This window comes from Halichoerus grypus, chromosome 4 (genome assembly GCF_964656455.1).
Source record: "Halichoerus grypus chromosome 4, mHalGry1.hap1.1, whole genome shotgun sequence".
In the NCBI taxonomy this organism is placed as follows: Eukaryota; Metazoa; Chordata; class Mammalia; order Carnivora; family Phocidae; genus Halichoerus; species Halichoerus grypus.
In genome coordinates, this window is record NC_135715.1 from 8,965,970 (window position 1) to 8,981,175 (window position 15,206).

Here is a 15,206-nt window from a genome sequence, read left to right on the forward strand (position 1 = left end):
TCTCACCTTCACTTAATAAACTTTCACTTGACTTCACCCTTTTGTGTCGCAAGATTCATCCTTCGACTCCGTGAGACAAGAACCCTGCAATCCTGCAACGGTACCACTGCTAATTAAATCGTGCTTGGTTTAGTTCCTATATGCGTATCTACAAATAAATCTGTTTTAAAGAGATAGACGTTGATCGTAATACATAAGTTTAATCACAGAAAGATTCATAGCATTTACAGTATATTGTTGTCTAAAGAATTCTGAGTTTAGGATTGTTCCATTCAACAGAACATAAATGTGAAAATAAACACAAATACATAAACATAAAGTTTTTAAACTGATCCGTCAGTTTTTCTTCCTGGGGATACAGAGACCCTAAATAGCCCTGCCAATGACATAACAAACATACTGGATAAAATATTAAAAAGATCTGTTAAAATACATAACTGAAGAATTTCCAGAGACTAAAAAATAAATAAAAGTAGAGGTCCTATGAAGGCCTTTGTCCTGAGGGTTTCTGCTAAACCCCATAAAAGGTAAAGTTCTACTCTGATGGCTGCAGGAGGTCTGCAGGAAATAAGGCTGGGGGGGGGCGGGCGGGCAGAATGGAGCGGGAAGGAAACCAAAATATGCCTGTCACCCAAAATATGCCTCTCTGACATAAAAATTATTTTGAGCTGAAGGCAATTAAGAAGCCGCAAATGCAGGAAAAGCTCTCTCAACCCTCCCCCTCCCTACCTAAAGGCAGGATGTAAATTCTCCTTTTACCGGAGACAGACTCTTAGCCCAGAGATGGCACCAGAGGAATCTGCAAACAAACCTTACTCCGTTAGTTCCCTCCCACATAAGTAACCTTCCCTGGGATGCCCTGGGCTCCCCAAATAGCCTCCCTTTGTCCTGTCACTCCTCTACAAATGTATTGTTCTTTGTTGCAGATGCTAAGTAAGCCATTCTAAGCCACCAGGCTGAGTTACTTTTCACTGAGGTTTCTCCCACATGAAGTGCGCCGTACGTGTTAATAAACTTGCTCATCTGTCTTTTTGCTACATGTCCCAGCTGAAAACCTAAGATGGGTAGAGGTAAAGTTTTGCCTTCCCTTGCAAGAGGACAAGAGGAGAGAACCCATGCAAAGCTAGAACAACAGAGGCAGTAAAGAGGGGAACCAGAAATAAACTGACCACATGGAACAGAGACCAGAGAAATGTGCCGGGCTAAAGTTTGGATTGATGGTGCAGCCAAGATTCCCTCCAAGAATTCAAAATCATAAACCAGTTCAGAATGATGTCATCTGTATCATCAAAAAAAAAAAAATCTTCAATTAGAGAGTTTAAATAAAAATTGTCCCAGTTCTCCAGGAAATGGGCAAAACTAAATGCAAATCTTCTCTCAAGATTCTTAAATTCAAACCAAGCCCCAAACCCTGCCACAGAAGTAGATCCAACTAAACAGATTACAGTTTTAAAAAATTAAACACACAAACACAACATCTCAAGTGAAATCCAAAAAAACCAAGAGAAAGTAGAATCAGACAAATTTTAGATATTAGATCAAATACAGGGAAAAAAAGGTTTATTGTATTTGAAAAAAAATAATAAAGGGGGCTTGAAATTGTAAGAAACAAGAGACTTTAAAAAATAAAATGGGGAGGGGCGCCTGGGTGGCTCAGTCATTAAGCATCTGGATGGCCCATGTCATGATCCCAGGGTCCTGGGATCGAGCCCCGCATTGGGCTTCCTGCTCAGCGGGCAGCCTGCTTCTCCCTCCCCCACTCCCCCTGCTTGTGTTCCTTCTCTCTCTGTCTCTCTCTCTCTGTCAAATAAATAAATAAAATCTTTTAAAAAAAAGATAAAAAAATAAAAAATAAAATAAAATAGGGAAGGTGAAATGTGTGAAGGTGGTTAAAGGCACAAACTTCCAGTTATAAAATAAGCCAGATATGGGGATATAATGTACAACATGGAGACTATGGTTAATAATGCTGTATTTTATAGTTGAAAGTTGTAAAGTAAGTAAAGCTTGACAGTCCTCATCACAAGAAAAAAAATCTGTAACTACGTGTGGTGACAGGTGTGAGCTACACCCCTTGTGGTGGTCATTTTGCAATGTATACAACAGCAAATCATTATTATGATATATAGCTGAAACTAATGTCATGTTATATGCCAACCATACCTCAAGTTTAAAAAAAAATTTTAAGATTTGAAAAAGAACTAGGTATTTTTGGAATGAAAAACATGACTGAATTTTTTTTTTTAACTGAAATTCAGTGGATAATTTTCTTTAAAAAAAAAAAAAAGCAAACTAAACACAGTGGAAGAGAAAATTAACAACCTGGAAAGTATATCCTTTGTTAGTTTTTAACTGTCTGACCAATTCCTGAGGAAGTGTGTTGAGTCTCACCAGGAACAGAAAAGAAAAAAAAAAAACAACACACACCATTCATTTAAAGCTGTTTTTTTTCCACAGGGACAGGCTCTCTGCAAATGCACAGAATTCAGGGAGTAAGAATAAAAGCTAACATTTACTGAGTCCTTACTCTGAGTCAGACAAGGGGCTAGGTATATAACAAATTTGTCTCTTTTTATCTTCACAGTGACCCTATGGGATTGGTACAAATATGGAAAGACAAAGGTCTACACTGGACTCAGGAAGTGGTCCTAAATGCCTTGTTCAAGGTCACAGAACCAGTATGTATAGAAACCAACACATGTCAACTCCCAAGTGTGCCTGACTCATAACCAACTTGATATACACAGGTCAGCAGGCTATCTCCCACTCTCTGTTCAGTCCTTCACCTTGGTAAACCATGTACCCTCTTTAACCAGACCGGTTAGGTTCCTCGGAGCCCTCTTCTCTACTAGGCCTCCACCTCAGGCTTCTGTGTCCATCCTTGGTTAGTCCAGTTTTAGCAAGAATCCTGCTAAGCCAGTTTAAGGAGACTCTGTCACCCTTAGTACCTGATCAGTTTCCTCATGCCCCACTCTTGATGTCTAAGCCTGTAGCCTGCCATTGGCCTGCCTACCATAAGAATCCTCTCAGACCAGTTAGCAAGGATCCCCCTAACCCCCCCTTCATGCCCCCTTATAGTAACCTCCCATCCACTCACTTTGCTAATTGGCTATAAATCCCAGTAGTCTTTGTTGTACTCAGGGTTGAATCCCATCTCTGCTCCCATTATAATAATCCACTACAATAGTCTTGAATAAAGCCTCCATTACCATTTTAACAAGTGTCAAATAATTTTTTTCCTTAACTATATTATAATTTTCTAATTAGTAAAGTCAAAAGGCTATGATGAAATGTGAAAGATGGAAATTGTCAAATATAACAAGCATATAACTAAAACAGTCCTGAAGATCAATTCCATTACTCTCTGTTACAGCCAAGACTATTCTGTAATAGAACTCTGTCACTTTCAAAGACCATTGTCCTGTTGTTAGATGTTACTATGCAGACCTACCATCAGATATTCTAAAATCCTGGCATTCCTTTTTAGGAAGAGGAACTGCAAATTCCATGTTGCTTCCTGAAAGAATTTTACCAGCACACACACACACACACACACACACACACACACACACACACACACACACCATAGGCCCAAACAATACAAGCAATGCATTAAAGTAGTGTTTAGGACATACTTTAAAATTCTAAAAGTTCTACATGCAAAGATGAGAAGAGCTAAAAATATTCACCCATGTTATGAAAAGTACCTTACAGATTTCTATTAAGATTTCCCCCTTGGATAAAGACATATAAAAATAATAGACTGTGTTTAAGGTTTGCATAATGTCCCATGAACCAAATCAGCCAATCTTTGAGACAGATCCTAAGGCGTGTGTGTGTAAAAATCTTCTATGTGCTTACTTACCAGTTTCTCCAGCTGTTTTGTTCTTCCCATGAGGCTTATATAGAACATATGAGCATCCTTTTACGTGGAAGTGGTCATTAATTTGTCTAAACCATCTGAAAATGACAAGAAAGTTTGCTCATAGCAACAGTTCCATAGCACAGATGGCACTATTCCAATTCCAGCAAAATTCGGGCAGCACCCAAGTTTGGTGTATCTACCAAAGGCTGGGGCCCAGCAGCTGGAAACATGGTTTTACTATCAACACACATCTACAGCATTGTTATTTCTCAGAACTAGAAATAAGGTATTGTCTGTAAGCGAGGACTTCATACCTCATAAGTGTTGTATTTCCAGTGAAAGGACCGAACCTAATATCTTCAAATGGGGGTTGAAAGCCCAAAATATGTAAAGCTTCTTCTTGGGTAATAGGTGGAAGACTACAAAAGAAACATTACCTTTCATTTTACAATTCCAATCATATGCAAATATAACCTGCCTCAATGTTCATATGTCCGTCTGATTTGCAAACAATTTTAGTAATACAGTTGACCCTTGAACAACATGGGTTTAAACCGCACAGGTCCACTTATACACAGATAATTTTTTTTTATAAATACAATGCAGTACTTTAAATGCATTCTCTTCCTTGTGACACTCTTAACATTTTTTCTCTAGCTTACTTTATTGTAAGAATACAGTATATAATACATACAACTCACAAGGTATGTATTCATCTACTGTTTATGTTATTGGTAAGGCTTGTGGTCAACAGTAGGCCATGAGTCATTAAGTTTTTGGGGAGTCAAAAGTTATATGTGGATTTGAGACTGCCCTAACCCCTGTGTTTTTCAAGGGTCAACTATATTCTTAATAGTTATTTTGTCACAAATAATGCATGCTTATTATTTTTAGCTAAAGGCTTATAACAAAATGCAGCAATTTTTTTCTTGATGTATGAAAAACTTATTCTTAAAACTCTTCAATTACAGAAAAAGCGTATTGCTTTTTACTAAAAAACTTCTGAATTTGGAATTTAGGGATACCAATAAATTAATAAATACTTACTTTCCAGCTCCCATTGTGCTATATAAAAAATTCCAACACGAAATTAATGAGGAGATACCACAAGAAGTCTTATATTGTGGTCGGCTTATGCAGTACCTGAGAAAACAAAAGACTGTTTTCTTCACTTGAATGAATACAAAATGTGGATACAGAAATATAATATTTATGGCAACTAAATGTGTTAGCATAATGAAAACTCTACTCATATAAGCCAATGTAAAATCTTTACTCAAAATATTTTTATATTTATTAAGTATATCGTAAATGCATAACAATAAACCATCCAGTTTAATAAAGTTAGCTAAGTTTAACTAACCACTAGTTAAAGTAGATGTTATCTAAACCAATGGAAAAGAAATAATAATATATAAATGTAGGCACCAACTACTAAAATTTCAGTGTAAGCTCCTAATTGAGCTGCATACATGATTATTTGCAACTTCAAAAATACTGGAGAAACGAAACAAAGCACTGTCCCCATGTATCAGTTTTTTAGATTCTTCAACTCAGACTAAAAAACAATTTATCACCGACTATGTCCAACTAAAAACCCTTGGGTGAGAAGCAATGGTTCCATTGTCCCAGAGAATTTTAAAGTGTAACACAAAATCCTTCCATGGCACAATTTCATTGCACTGAGTAATCAAGACAATTTTCCAAATTGTCACGTGTCAAGAGAAGTGACTGCAGCTAATGTGAACAGAAGAGAAAAGAAGCAGACTATTCAATCAGAAAAAAAGAAATAGTATTGGCTTTCAAATTACCTTTTCCCAACTGCTTTCTTTTTTTTTAGATTTTATTTTTTTTTTTATTTTTTTTTTTTTTTAAGATTGTATTTATTTGCGAGAGAGAGAATGAGAGACAGAGAGCATGAGAGGGAGGAGCGGACTCCCTGCTGAGCAGGGAGCCCGATGTGGGACTCGATCCTGGGACTCCAGGATCATGACCCGAGCCGAAGGCAGTCGCTTAACCAACTGAGCCACCCAGGCGCCCTAGATTTTATTTTTTTTAAGGAATCTCTACACCAAATGCAGGGCTCAAACTCACAACCCCAAGATGAAGAGTCACACACTCTATGGACTAAGCCAGCCAGGTGCACCTCCCAACTGCTTTCTAATGAAGGTGCTCACAGTGACCAAAACAAAAAGGAGAAATAAGACTTATCACTAAACACAGTTTTAGTCTTACCTTAAAATTAATTACAAAAAGAAAAATTACAGATACATGTATGTATATTCGTATATGTCCATATAATATGCATAATGGCGCCTATACAAATCAACAGGCTGAACTAGAACCTTTAAGACTAAGATACAAAAGATGCTTATGGTCGCTTAACTATATGGTTATTATGTAGCCACATAATACACGAATTGTTATGGACTGAACTACACCTCCCTAAAAAGAGTTGAAGTCCTAACCACAGGTTCCTATGAATACAACCTTACTTGGAAACAGGGTCTTTGCAGATGGAATTGCGTTAAGAGGAGGTCACACTGGAGTAGGGGTGGGCCCTTAATCCAAGATCACCGGTGTCCTTATAAAAAGAGAAGGACACACAGAGAGGAGAATGCCTGCCGGACGAAGACCCAGACACATGGTGGGGGGAAACACACATGGGGGCAGAAGCGTCGAAGCAGCAAGCCTAGGAATGCCAAGGGCTGCCAACAAAGCACTGGGAGTTAGAATGAAGCAAAAAATTCTATCCCACGGCTTTCAAAGGGAATCTGGCCTTGCCAACACCTTGACTTCAGACTTCCAACCTCCAGAACTATGAGATGGTTTCTGTTGTTTTAAGCCACCCGGTTTATGGCACTTTGTTATGGTAGCCCTAGGAAACTCACACACTAATCATCCTCCAGGAAAGACTACAAACTGGTTTACATCCACAAAAGAAAAAAACCAATGAACACATTATGAATGATTTTGTTTATATCTATTTGCAAGGCTGTTTAAAAAAGAACTCCTACCCACAGAAATGATCCTGGCCTGAGAGTGTCGGCATTACAGAGCTCTCGTTTCAAACTCAGAAGCTAACTTCCCTAAGTGCTCAGGTATTCATAGCTCCCACCAACATTCTGTTCTGCGACTAAATTTCCTACAAATGGACTTAGCAGTCAACATGACTTGTTTCCTACTGCTTTCCATTCCTTTCTTTACCCCCAATATCTTGGGTGGTTTACATTCCTTGTTGAATGGCTAAGAGCTCATGGGTTTTGTAGTCACTGAATTCTCACATGATTTGGAGTCTGTTGCTTCCACACTTGAATGACAACGTGAATGTGACATCTGGGTGACTTTTTCTCTCCTGAGAAACATGACTCCACTGTAGCCTGGCAGCCAGGGCTGCCATGGTGAAGACCAAGACCAAAGGGATAATTTCCCTTTGTACAACTGTTTTTGCACCTGGGCGCCCAGGACTCCTTATGCTTGAATTTCAGTAACTCCCCTAGAACATGCCTTGGTGCTCATCAATCTGTACTGACTTTCCTTTCCTGAGACACAATTTACCCTTTCAAATCTGCAGACTCTAGCCTTTCCTCATTTGGGGAATATTCCTTCCAGTTGTGTCTTCAAATTATTTTTTTTTTTCTATTTGCTCTGATCTCTTCCTCAAGAATACCAGTTAGTACTATTTGGAGCCTCTTCTGTTATCCGTATTTATCTGTTCTTTTTTTTTTTTTTTAAGATTTTATTTTTAAATAAACTCAAACTCAAAACCTCGGGATCAAGGGTCACACACTCCACCAACTGAGCCAGCCAGGAGCCCCAATATTTATCTGTTCTTTCACCATTTTTATGTCTTTGTTATTTTCCATGTGAGTTTTGTGCGATTTCCTCACACTGGCTCACCATTGACTTGATTATGTTTTTCATTGGGTTGGGTTTTTTTTTTTCCTTGCTTCAAATGTGGTTTTCACCTCTACAATGACTTTTTTTTTCTCCACTTCTTTCCAAGGGCCTGTCAATTATTTCCTTCTGTTGTCATACAATCTCTTCTTTGACTTCATTTTGAGAAATGTGTAAATTACAACTTTTTTGATAAGGAGGGCTTATTCTGAATTTTAACTTTACTTCCTAGACTAACTCTCCCAAAGATGTATATACCTCCTGCAGTTGTCCCTGTTTTTGCTTATTTGCAACTTTTATATACATGTATCAAGTTGCTTCCTCTATGATTTTACTCATCCTTGAATAGAGCCGATTATCACTGAAGAGTTGTCTGCTATCTTCAACTCTCCACTGTCAAATCTGCCCCCATTTTTGTTTTTTTTTTTTATAATTTTGGTAGAAACACAACATAAAATTTACCATCTTAACCATTTTTAAGGGTACAGTTGAGTAATATTAGCTATATTCATATTGTTGTGAAAGAGATCTCTAGAACTTTTTCATCTTGCAAGACTGAAACTCTACACCCACTGGACAACACCCTTTTCCCCCTCCCCTCAGCCTCAGACAACCACCACTCTACTTTCTATTTTTATGAGTGTGACTACTTTACACATCATATAAATGGAATCTACAGTATTTATCTTTTCGTCACTGGCAACCACCATTCTACGTTCTGTCTCTATGATTTTGACCACTCTTAAGTACCAAGTGAATCACATATTATTGGTGTTTTTGTGTCGGCTTATTTCATCAAGCATAATGTCCTTCCTCAAAGTTCATCTATGTTGTAGCATGCGTCAGAATTCCTTCTATTTTAAGGCAGAATAATATTCCATTCTAGGTACCTAGCACATTTTCTTTATTCCTTTATCAGTGAACACTTGGGCTGCTTCCCCCTCTCAGCTATTGTGAATAATGCTGCAATGAACGTAGTATGCAAATATCTCTTCACGAGCCTGCTTTCAATTCTTTTGGATATATACCCAGAATTGGGATTACTGGACCATATGGTGCCTTAGCTCAGGCAGCTATAACAAATTGCAATGGACCTGGTAGCTTCGACAACAAACATTTATTTCTCACAGTTCTGGAGGCTGAGAAGTCCAAGATCGAGATGCCGGCAAATCCAATGTCTGGTGAGAAGCTGCCTCCTGTTTAGCATATGACCACCCTCTCCTTATATCCTCACATCATGGAGCAGAGACAGAGAGGAGGAAGCAAGCTCCCTCTTTCTGTCTCTTCTTATAAGGCACTAATCCCATTCCCAGGGGCTCCACCCTCATGACCTAATTACCTCCTAAAGGCCCCACCTCCTAATTCCATCACCTTGGGGGGGTTAGGATTTCAATATATGAATTGAGGGGAGACACAAACATTCGGCCCATAACATACAATTTTTAATTTTTTGAGAAACTTCCATACTTTTCCATAGGTGCTGTACCATTTTATAATTTTATATTCCTACCAACAGTGCATAAAAGTTCCAATTTCTCCACATCCTTGCCAATAATTATTATTTTCTGCATTTTTGATAGTGGCAATCCTAATGGGTGTGAGGTAATATCACACTGCAATTTTGATTTGCATTTCTCTGATGATTAATGATATTGAACATCTTTTTGTATGCTTGTTGGTCATTTACATATTCTTCGGAGAAATGTCAATTCAAGTCCTTTGCCCATTTTTTAATCAGGTTCTTTGATATTTTTTGTTGTTGCTGAATTGTAGGAGTTTTTACAGATTCTGGATATTAACCCCTTATCAGATATATGATCTGCAAATATTTTCTCCCATTCTGGAGGATGCCTTTTCATTGTGTTGATTGTTTCCTTTGATGCACAGAAGTTTTAAGGCTTGGCATAATTCCTTTGTCTATTTTTACTTTTATTACCTGTGGTTTTGGTGTTGTATCTCAGATGTCGTTGTCAAATCCAATGTCATGAAATTTCCCCCTATGTTCTCTTCTAGGAGTTTTATAGTTTTAGATCTTTATATTTATGTCTTTAATCTATTTTGAGTTCATTTTTGTGTATGGTGAAAAGTAAGGGTCAAGTTCATGCTTTTGCAGGAGGATAGCCACTTTTCCCAGCACCATTTGTTGAAGACACTGTCCTTCCTCTATTCTGTGGTCTTGGCACCCGTACTGAAGATTGTTTGCCTATTTACACGAGTGTTTATTTCTGGGCTTTCTATTCTGACCCCTTTGTCTACAAATCTGTCTTAATGCCAGGACCACACTGTTTTGATTATGTGGCTCTGTAATGTTTTGAAATCAGGAAATGTGAGGCCTGTGTTTCACTCTTGCCATCACCAACTTTCCCAGCAATTCACTAGAGGCACTGTCCTTGGCTGGAAATGAAGGGGTAAGATAATCGAGTGGCAATCAGATCAGCAGGAAGTCTCCTTCCGCAGCCCCTACCTGCATTTCTGTAGCGCTGAACTGGATCTCCACCAAGAACTCCAATGTTTCTCCACTGATACAGCTGCTCACACCCCTGGATCTAACCAGAGGGTCACCAGATGGTTTTAGGACTGCCACATGAACATTAGGGAAACCTGCGCTGTTTGAGGCCCCCCATAGTCTGTGTAGCCCTTAGTGTCCTCTCTCTGTTGGTCCAGAGTGCACAGGATTTGATAAACTTGAATTAAAACCTATGGTTTGGGGATGTTGCTATTTCTTTGTTTCAGGGAAGATAGAGTTTTTCCTTTTTTTTTTTTAAATTTTGCTATTGTTTCCATGGGTTTGAGGTATAGGTGCCAAGGGCAGGTCACCCCAAGATGGACCGCTTTGGCACGAACATTATTTTGACTTAAAAGCAACCCAAACCCAGCAGATTCAGAAAAAGCTCTCTACCCCACCGCCCCCCGCAACTGCCTGCTTTTTAAGAGGAAGAGAGCTATTGACAGAGACTCCCCTTTCCCTAAGAAACTGATCTGCATAATAGGGCAAACTTTGTTTTTCAAAACATCTCCTTTCACCTTCCTGCTAATGGCCTTCCTCCCCTTTGTATCCTCAGACTCCTCCCCCTCTCCTTAGCTCACTAAGCTTCATGTTACCTCATTGTCTTTGGAATTTCCATGTCTGTGTGGATTCCCTATACATACATTATTAAATTTGATTTTCTCCTGTTAATCTGTCTCATGTCAATTTGATTCTAAGTCCAGCTAGAAGAACCTTGAAGGGCAGAGGAAGGTCTACCTCCCCAACAGAGAGAAGGAATGGAGTAAAAAGACTTATTCTGTCATATTTAAATCTCTCCCTTCTATCTTAAACACTTCTTCACAAAGCCTTAGGATCAATCCTAGGCACCCTTAAGATTTTCCCTATTTCTTCATCCATCCAAACTTGTTTTACTGGTCTTGCTCATAACTGGCCTACAACTTTAATTGACTTTCTACTATTTCCTATGGGTGTTTCCACTGCAACCCTAATCTTGTAATATTCTCAGTGGGAAATGGGCTTGTCATCCTGGTAATTTTTCCCCTCAGGTTATTTCTCCCATCTATCCTCTTCATCCAAGCCTTTATGGCTTTACATGTTGTACTATTAAAACACAATTATCCAAATTTGTTTTTAAAACATATCTTAAACCTAAGGGATTAGAAGCAAAAATGGGCAAAGCCTTTCTCCAAAGAAACTAACATTAGGGGCGCCTGGGTGGCTCAGTTGGTTAAGCGACTGCCTTCGGCTCAGGTCATGATCCTGGAGTCCCTGGATCGAGTCCCTGGATCGAGTCCCGCATCGGGCTCCCTGCTCGGCAGGGAGCCTGCTTCTCCCTCTGACCCTCCCCCTTCTCATGTGCTCTCTCTCTCATTCTCTCTGTCTCAAATAAATAAATAAAATCTTTAAAAAAAAAAAAAAAAGAAACTAACATTACTGTTTTGGATTATAGTGTCTTTCTCCAACACACTCTACATACTTATTACTACCAGTTTATCTTTGTAAAATGCTCTTTTGTTAAGAAATCATCAATGGGGTGCCTGGGTGGCTCAGTCGTGAAGCGTCTGCCTTCAGCTCAGGTCATGATCCCAGGGTCCTGGGATGGAGTCCCACATCGGGCTTCCTGCTCAGCAAGAAGCCTGCTTCTCCCTCTCCCACTCCCCCTGCTTGTGTTTCCTCTCGCTGTTTCTCTCTCTGTCAAATAAATAAATAAAATCTTAAAAAAAAAAAAAGAAAAAAGAAATCATCAATGGTTTCTCTCTACATCATAAGAAAAAGAGCTAAATCCTTAGCCTGGTGTCCAAGATATAGATCATGACAGGTGTTACAAAGAAAGAATATGAACTTTGGAGTCTGGCTCTCTTCAGTTTCAATACAAGATCTACTTATTCACCATGTGATGTTGGGCAAATTTCTAGGCTTCTCTGAGCTTCACTCCAAACAAGCTTGTCTAATCTTCATTACCAACAAGCAAGACACTTTCCTACCATCCATTCAAAGACCTTTGGACCCTCCATCCCCTCAGATTTCCTCTCTTAAGACCTAGCTCTTCAGTGAAGCCTCTCTTACGACCAAGCTCCTCATTACCTCCTCTACTAATGGTAGTTTATTCATACTCATCATCTGACAGATTGCCTGAGATATTTTATATTTTTTCTGCTTAGTTCCCATTTCTCACCTACATTTTAAACCTTGAGAAAACAAGGGCCATGTTTTGTGCATCTCTATTCTCAACCCACAGTAAAGGGTCTAATATTTATTAAATAACTGATAATATCTAGCATTTTTAAACCTCATACAAATAATTTTTAAAACCTCAAATCATAGACTACTAATATTTAAAAGCTATCATTAATTAAACATTTTTTTCTTTAGAATAGGAACTGTATTCTAAGGTAACCAAATAGCCCCAGCTGATGAGTGAAAGTTCTTCTTATTAGAAGAATATCAGCTAATAAAAGGAGAAGAAATGATAGAAATTTGAAATATCACCATTTTGCAACAAGGATTCAGGCAACAATTGTCAATGGGGTTTGGCTAAAACCATTAGGTGAAAAGTTGATGGGGACAGGATATTAGCCTGATGCCACTGATTACATGATGGTTGCAGAGGGGAACAAAGAACCTTGGTAATGTGGGCTAGGCTGTCACCACTGAAACCCAGCGATCACTCTTAGAATCTAATCCTGGATGACCAGATACTATGTACCTCCTGATGTGATGCAATACGGAGGACACAGGATCACACTTAGGCAGTATTCTTGCCTAAAATGTTCAACCAGAATCTAAACCAAGTCTTTATGTCTAATTTCCAGCTTTCAGGAAATACTGAGGTTACAGAAATAATTTAGACAACCATCAAGGGAAAAAAATTAGACAAATCCAGAAGGTAGGACACTCTACAAGATATCTGGCCAAGTCTCTTTAAGAAGTCAATCTCCTAGAATTAAAAACAAAACGAAAAAAAAACCATGAGAGAAGTGAGGTAGAGACTGTTCTAGATTAGAAGGGACATATAGGCCACAACAAGCAAACACAAGGTATGGCTCATGGTTGGGTCCCACTATGAACAACCAAGCGTGAAGTTACTTCAGAAAAATCCGGGAAATCTAACTTTAGCCTGGGAATCAGATACTATGGAAATATTGTTAATTTTATTAAGTATGACAGTGGTATTGTGTGGTTAAGGAAAAAAGTCAATTTTTAGAGATTACCATCTTCTGAGATCTAATACTTTCCGCTGCTTAATATCTTCAAGAGGAGAATACTGAGGCCACTCCCTTTGATGTCTTCCTTTTTTATCTGAAGTTTTTTTCTTGGAAATTTGTTTCTTTACGTTGCCTAGAATACAAGAATACAAAATAAGCAAAATGCTCCAGATGAAATAAACTACCATGGCAATACAATTAATTATGTAACAAAATTAAAAAGCAATGCCACTAGTTCTCAAAATACTTGCGAACATATTGAAGAAATACACATATCTTCAAGAATACTCCCCTGGCTTAAAGAGAGAGAACAAAAACAAGTTTAAGCAACCACGAGTGTTAGTTCCTATTAGATTCTTATATTCCAATTCCTGATCTGGTTGCTTAGCTAGTAAAAGGTGCAATCACAAAATTTTTGGTTTAGAAAATCAAATTACCAACAGTAAACTATTTAACTAGGCCACTTTCCAAAAATGAATCCTTTCTACAAAACAATAAAACCACATTAATGTAACTCTGTTAAGAAAGTTAAAGCACTAGATCCAATAATGTAATGATGTGATATTTAAAAATATCTCCAGGCCTTGCAGAGACCACAAAATGAATTAAGAATGATACTCACATGTATCATTATTAAAATGCAACTTTAGCACCAGAAACTAGAATGGAAAACAAAGTCTTCTTTCTGTGTGTGTGTGTGTGTGTGTGTGTGTGTATGTGCTAATGCGTGAACACACACGCGCATGCATGCGCACATACACACAATCTCTCCAAAAGACACATAAGGCAAATAATAGTAGTTACCTAAGGAGGAGGGGAATTGGGAGCTAGACAAAAAGGAGACAAAAATGAAATTAGACTTTGCACTGTTTAATTTTTACACTTTTTATTTCTGAATAATGCTAATGGATTACTCAGGCAAAAATTATTTAATTAAAATCTTAACCATAGAGAACAAACTGATGGTCACCAAAATGGATGGGTGAGCTAGGTGATGGGGATTACGGACCGTACTTGTAGTGAGCACCAAGTGATGCATGGAAGTGTTGAATTACTATATTGTACACCTGAAACTAATAAAACACTGTCTGTTAACTAACTGGAATCTAAATAAAAACTTTAAAATATATATTAATAAATACCATTCAAGTTTCATGTCACTAAAATACCATTAACATTTCAGACAGCTATGCTCAAATATTTAATAATTTTCACACATACTATATTTTCAATGAAATAATCAAATCTGCTATAAAAATCAAATAAAAGCTGATGTTTTATTTTTATGAGTTATGCATAATTATAAAACATAGATTATATAGATATACGCCTAGAAACAGACATGGAAAGGGGCTTGTTTCATTCATTCAAGATGCTCTACAATAAAACCCAAACGAGCTGGAACTCAGAAACTCTTGTGACACAGGGGATTTCTCTGATTTTTGTAAGATGTCATAGTGACAAACACTATAATATCCAGAAACAAGTTTTTCCCCATTCCCTCTAGCTATTCTCTTTAACTCTTCACGGAGAACACAAAATTTCTACAGAGCTGAACAACCACTGGCAAACATGAGTTAAGTCTCATTCTGGAAAGTTTCTTTTCACTAATAAAATAAATATTAGAGAGTAAGAAGATGGAAAAACAACTTTGCAACATTTTTTCCCATGTCTTCACTGCCCAACAGTGCCTTAATGCCCTACATAGCTTTCCCAGCCACTTAAAATCTTAGAGGCCAATGAAGTGTGG

The 15,206-nt window shown here is 38.1% G+C and overlaps 1 protein-coding gene across 9 annotated transcripts in view; it reads right to left on the bottom strand.

Moving 5' to 3' along the window:
• The window catches only part of BIVM (basic, immunoglobulin-like variable motif containing), a 146,087-nt gene that overhangs the window by 17,610 nt on the left and 113,271 nt on the right, over positions 1-15,206 (bottom strand). For all 9 annotated transcript variants that reach the window (XR_013446856.1, XM_078070104.1, XM_078070106.1 and 6 more), the window contains 4 exons: positions 13,463-13,589; positions 4,913-5,008; positions 4,180-4,284; positions 3,866-3,960 (listed from right to left, as the gene is read on the bottom strand). Coding sequence is in view for 8 of the 9 variants with exons in the window: in XM_078070104.1 (XP_077926230.1) it covers positions 3,866-3,960; positions 4,180-4,284; positions 4,913-5,008; positions 13,463-13,589 (423 nt within the window). In the remaining variant the exon portion in view is untranslated. The remainder of the gene's footprint in view (positions 1-3,865; positions 3,961-4,179; positions 4,285-4,912; positions 5,009-13,462; positions 13,590-15,206) is intronic.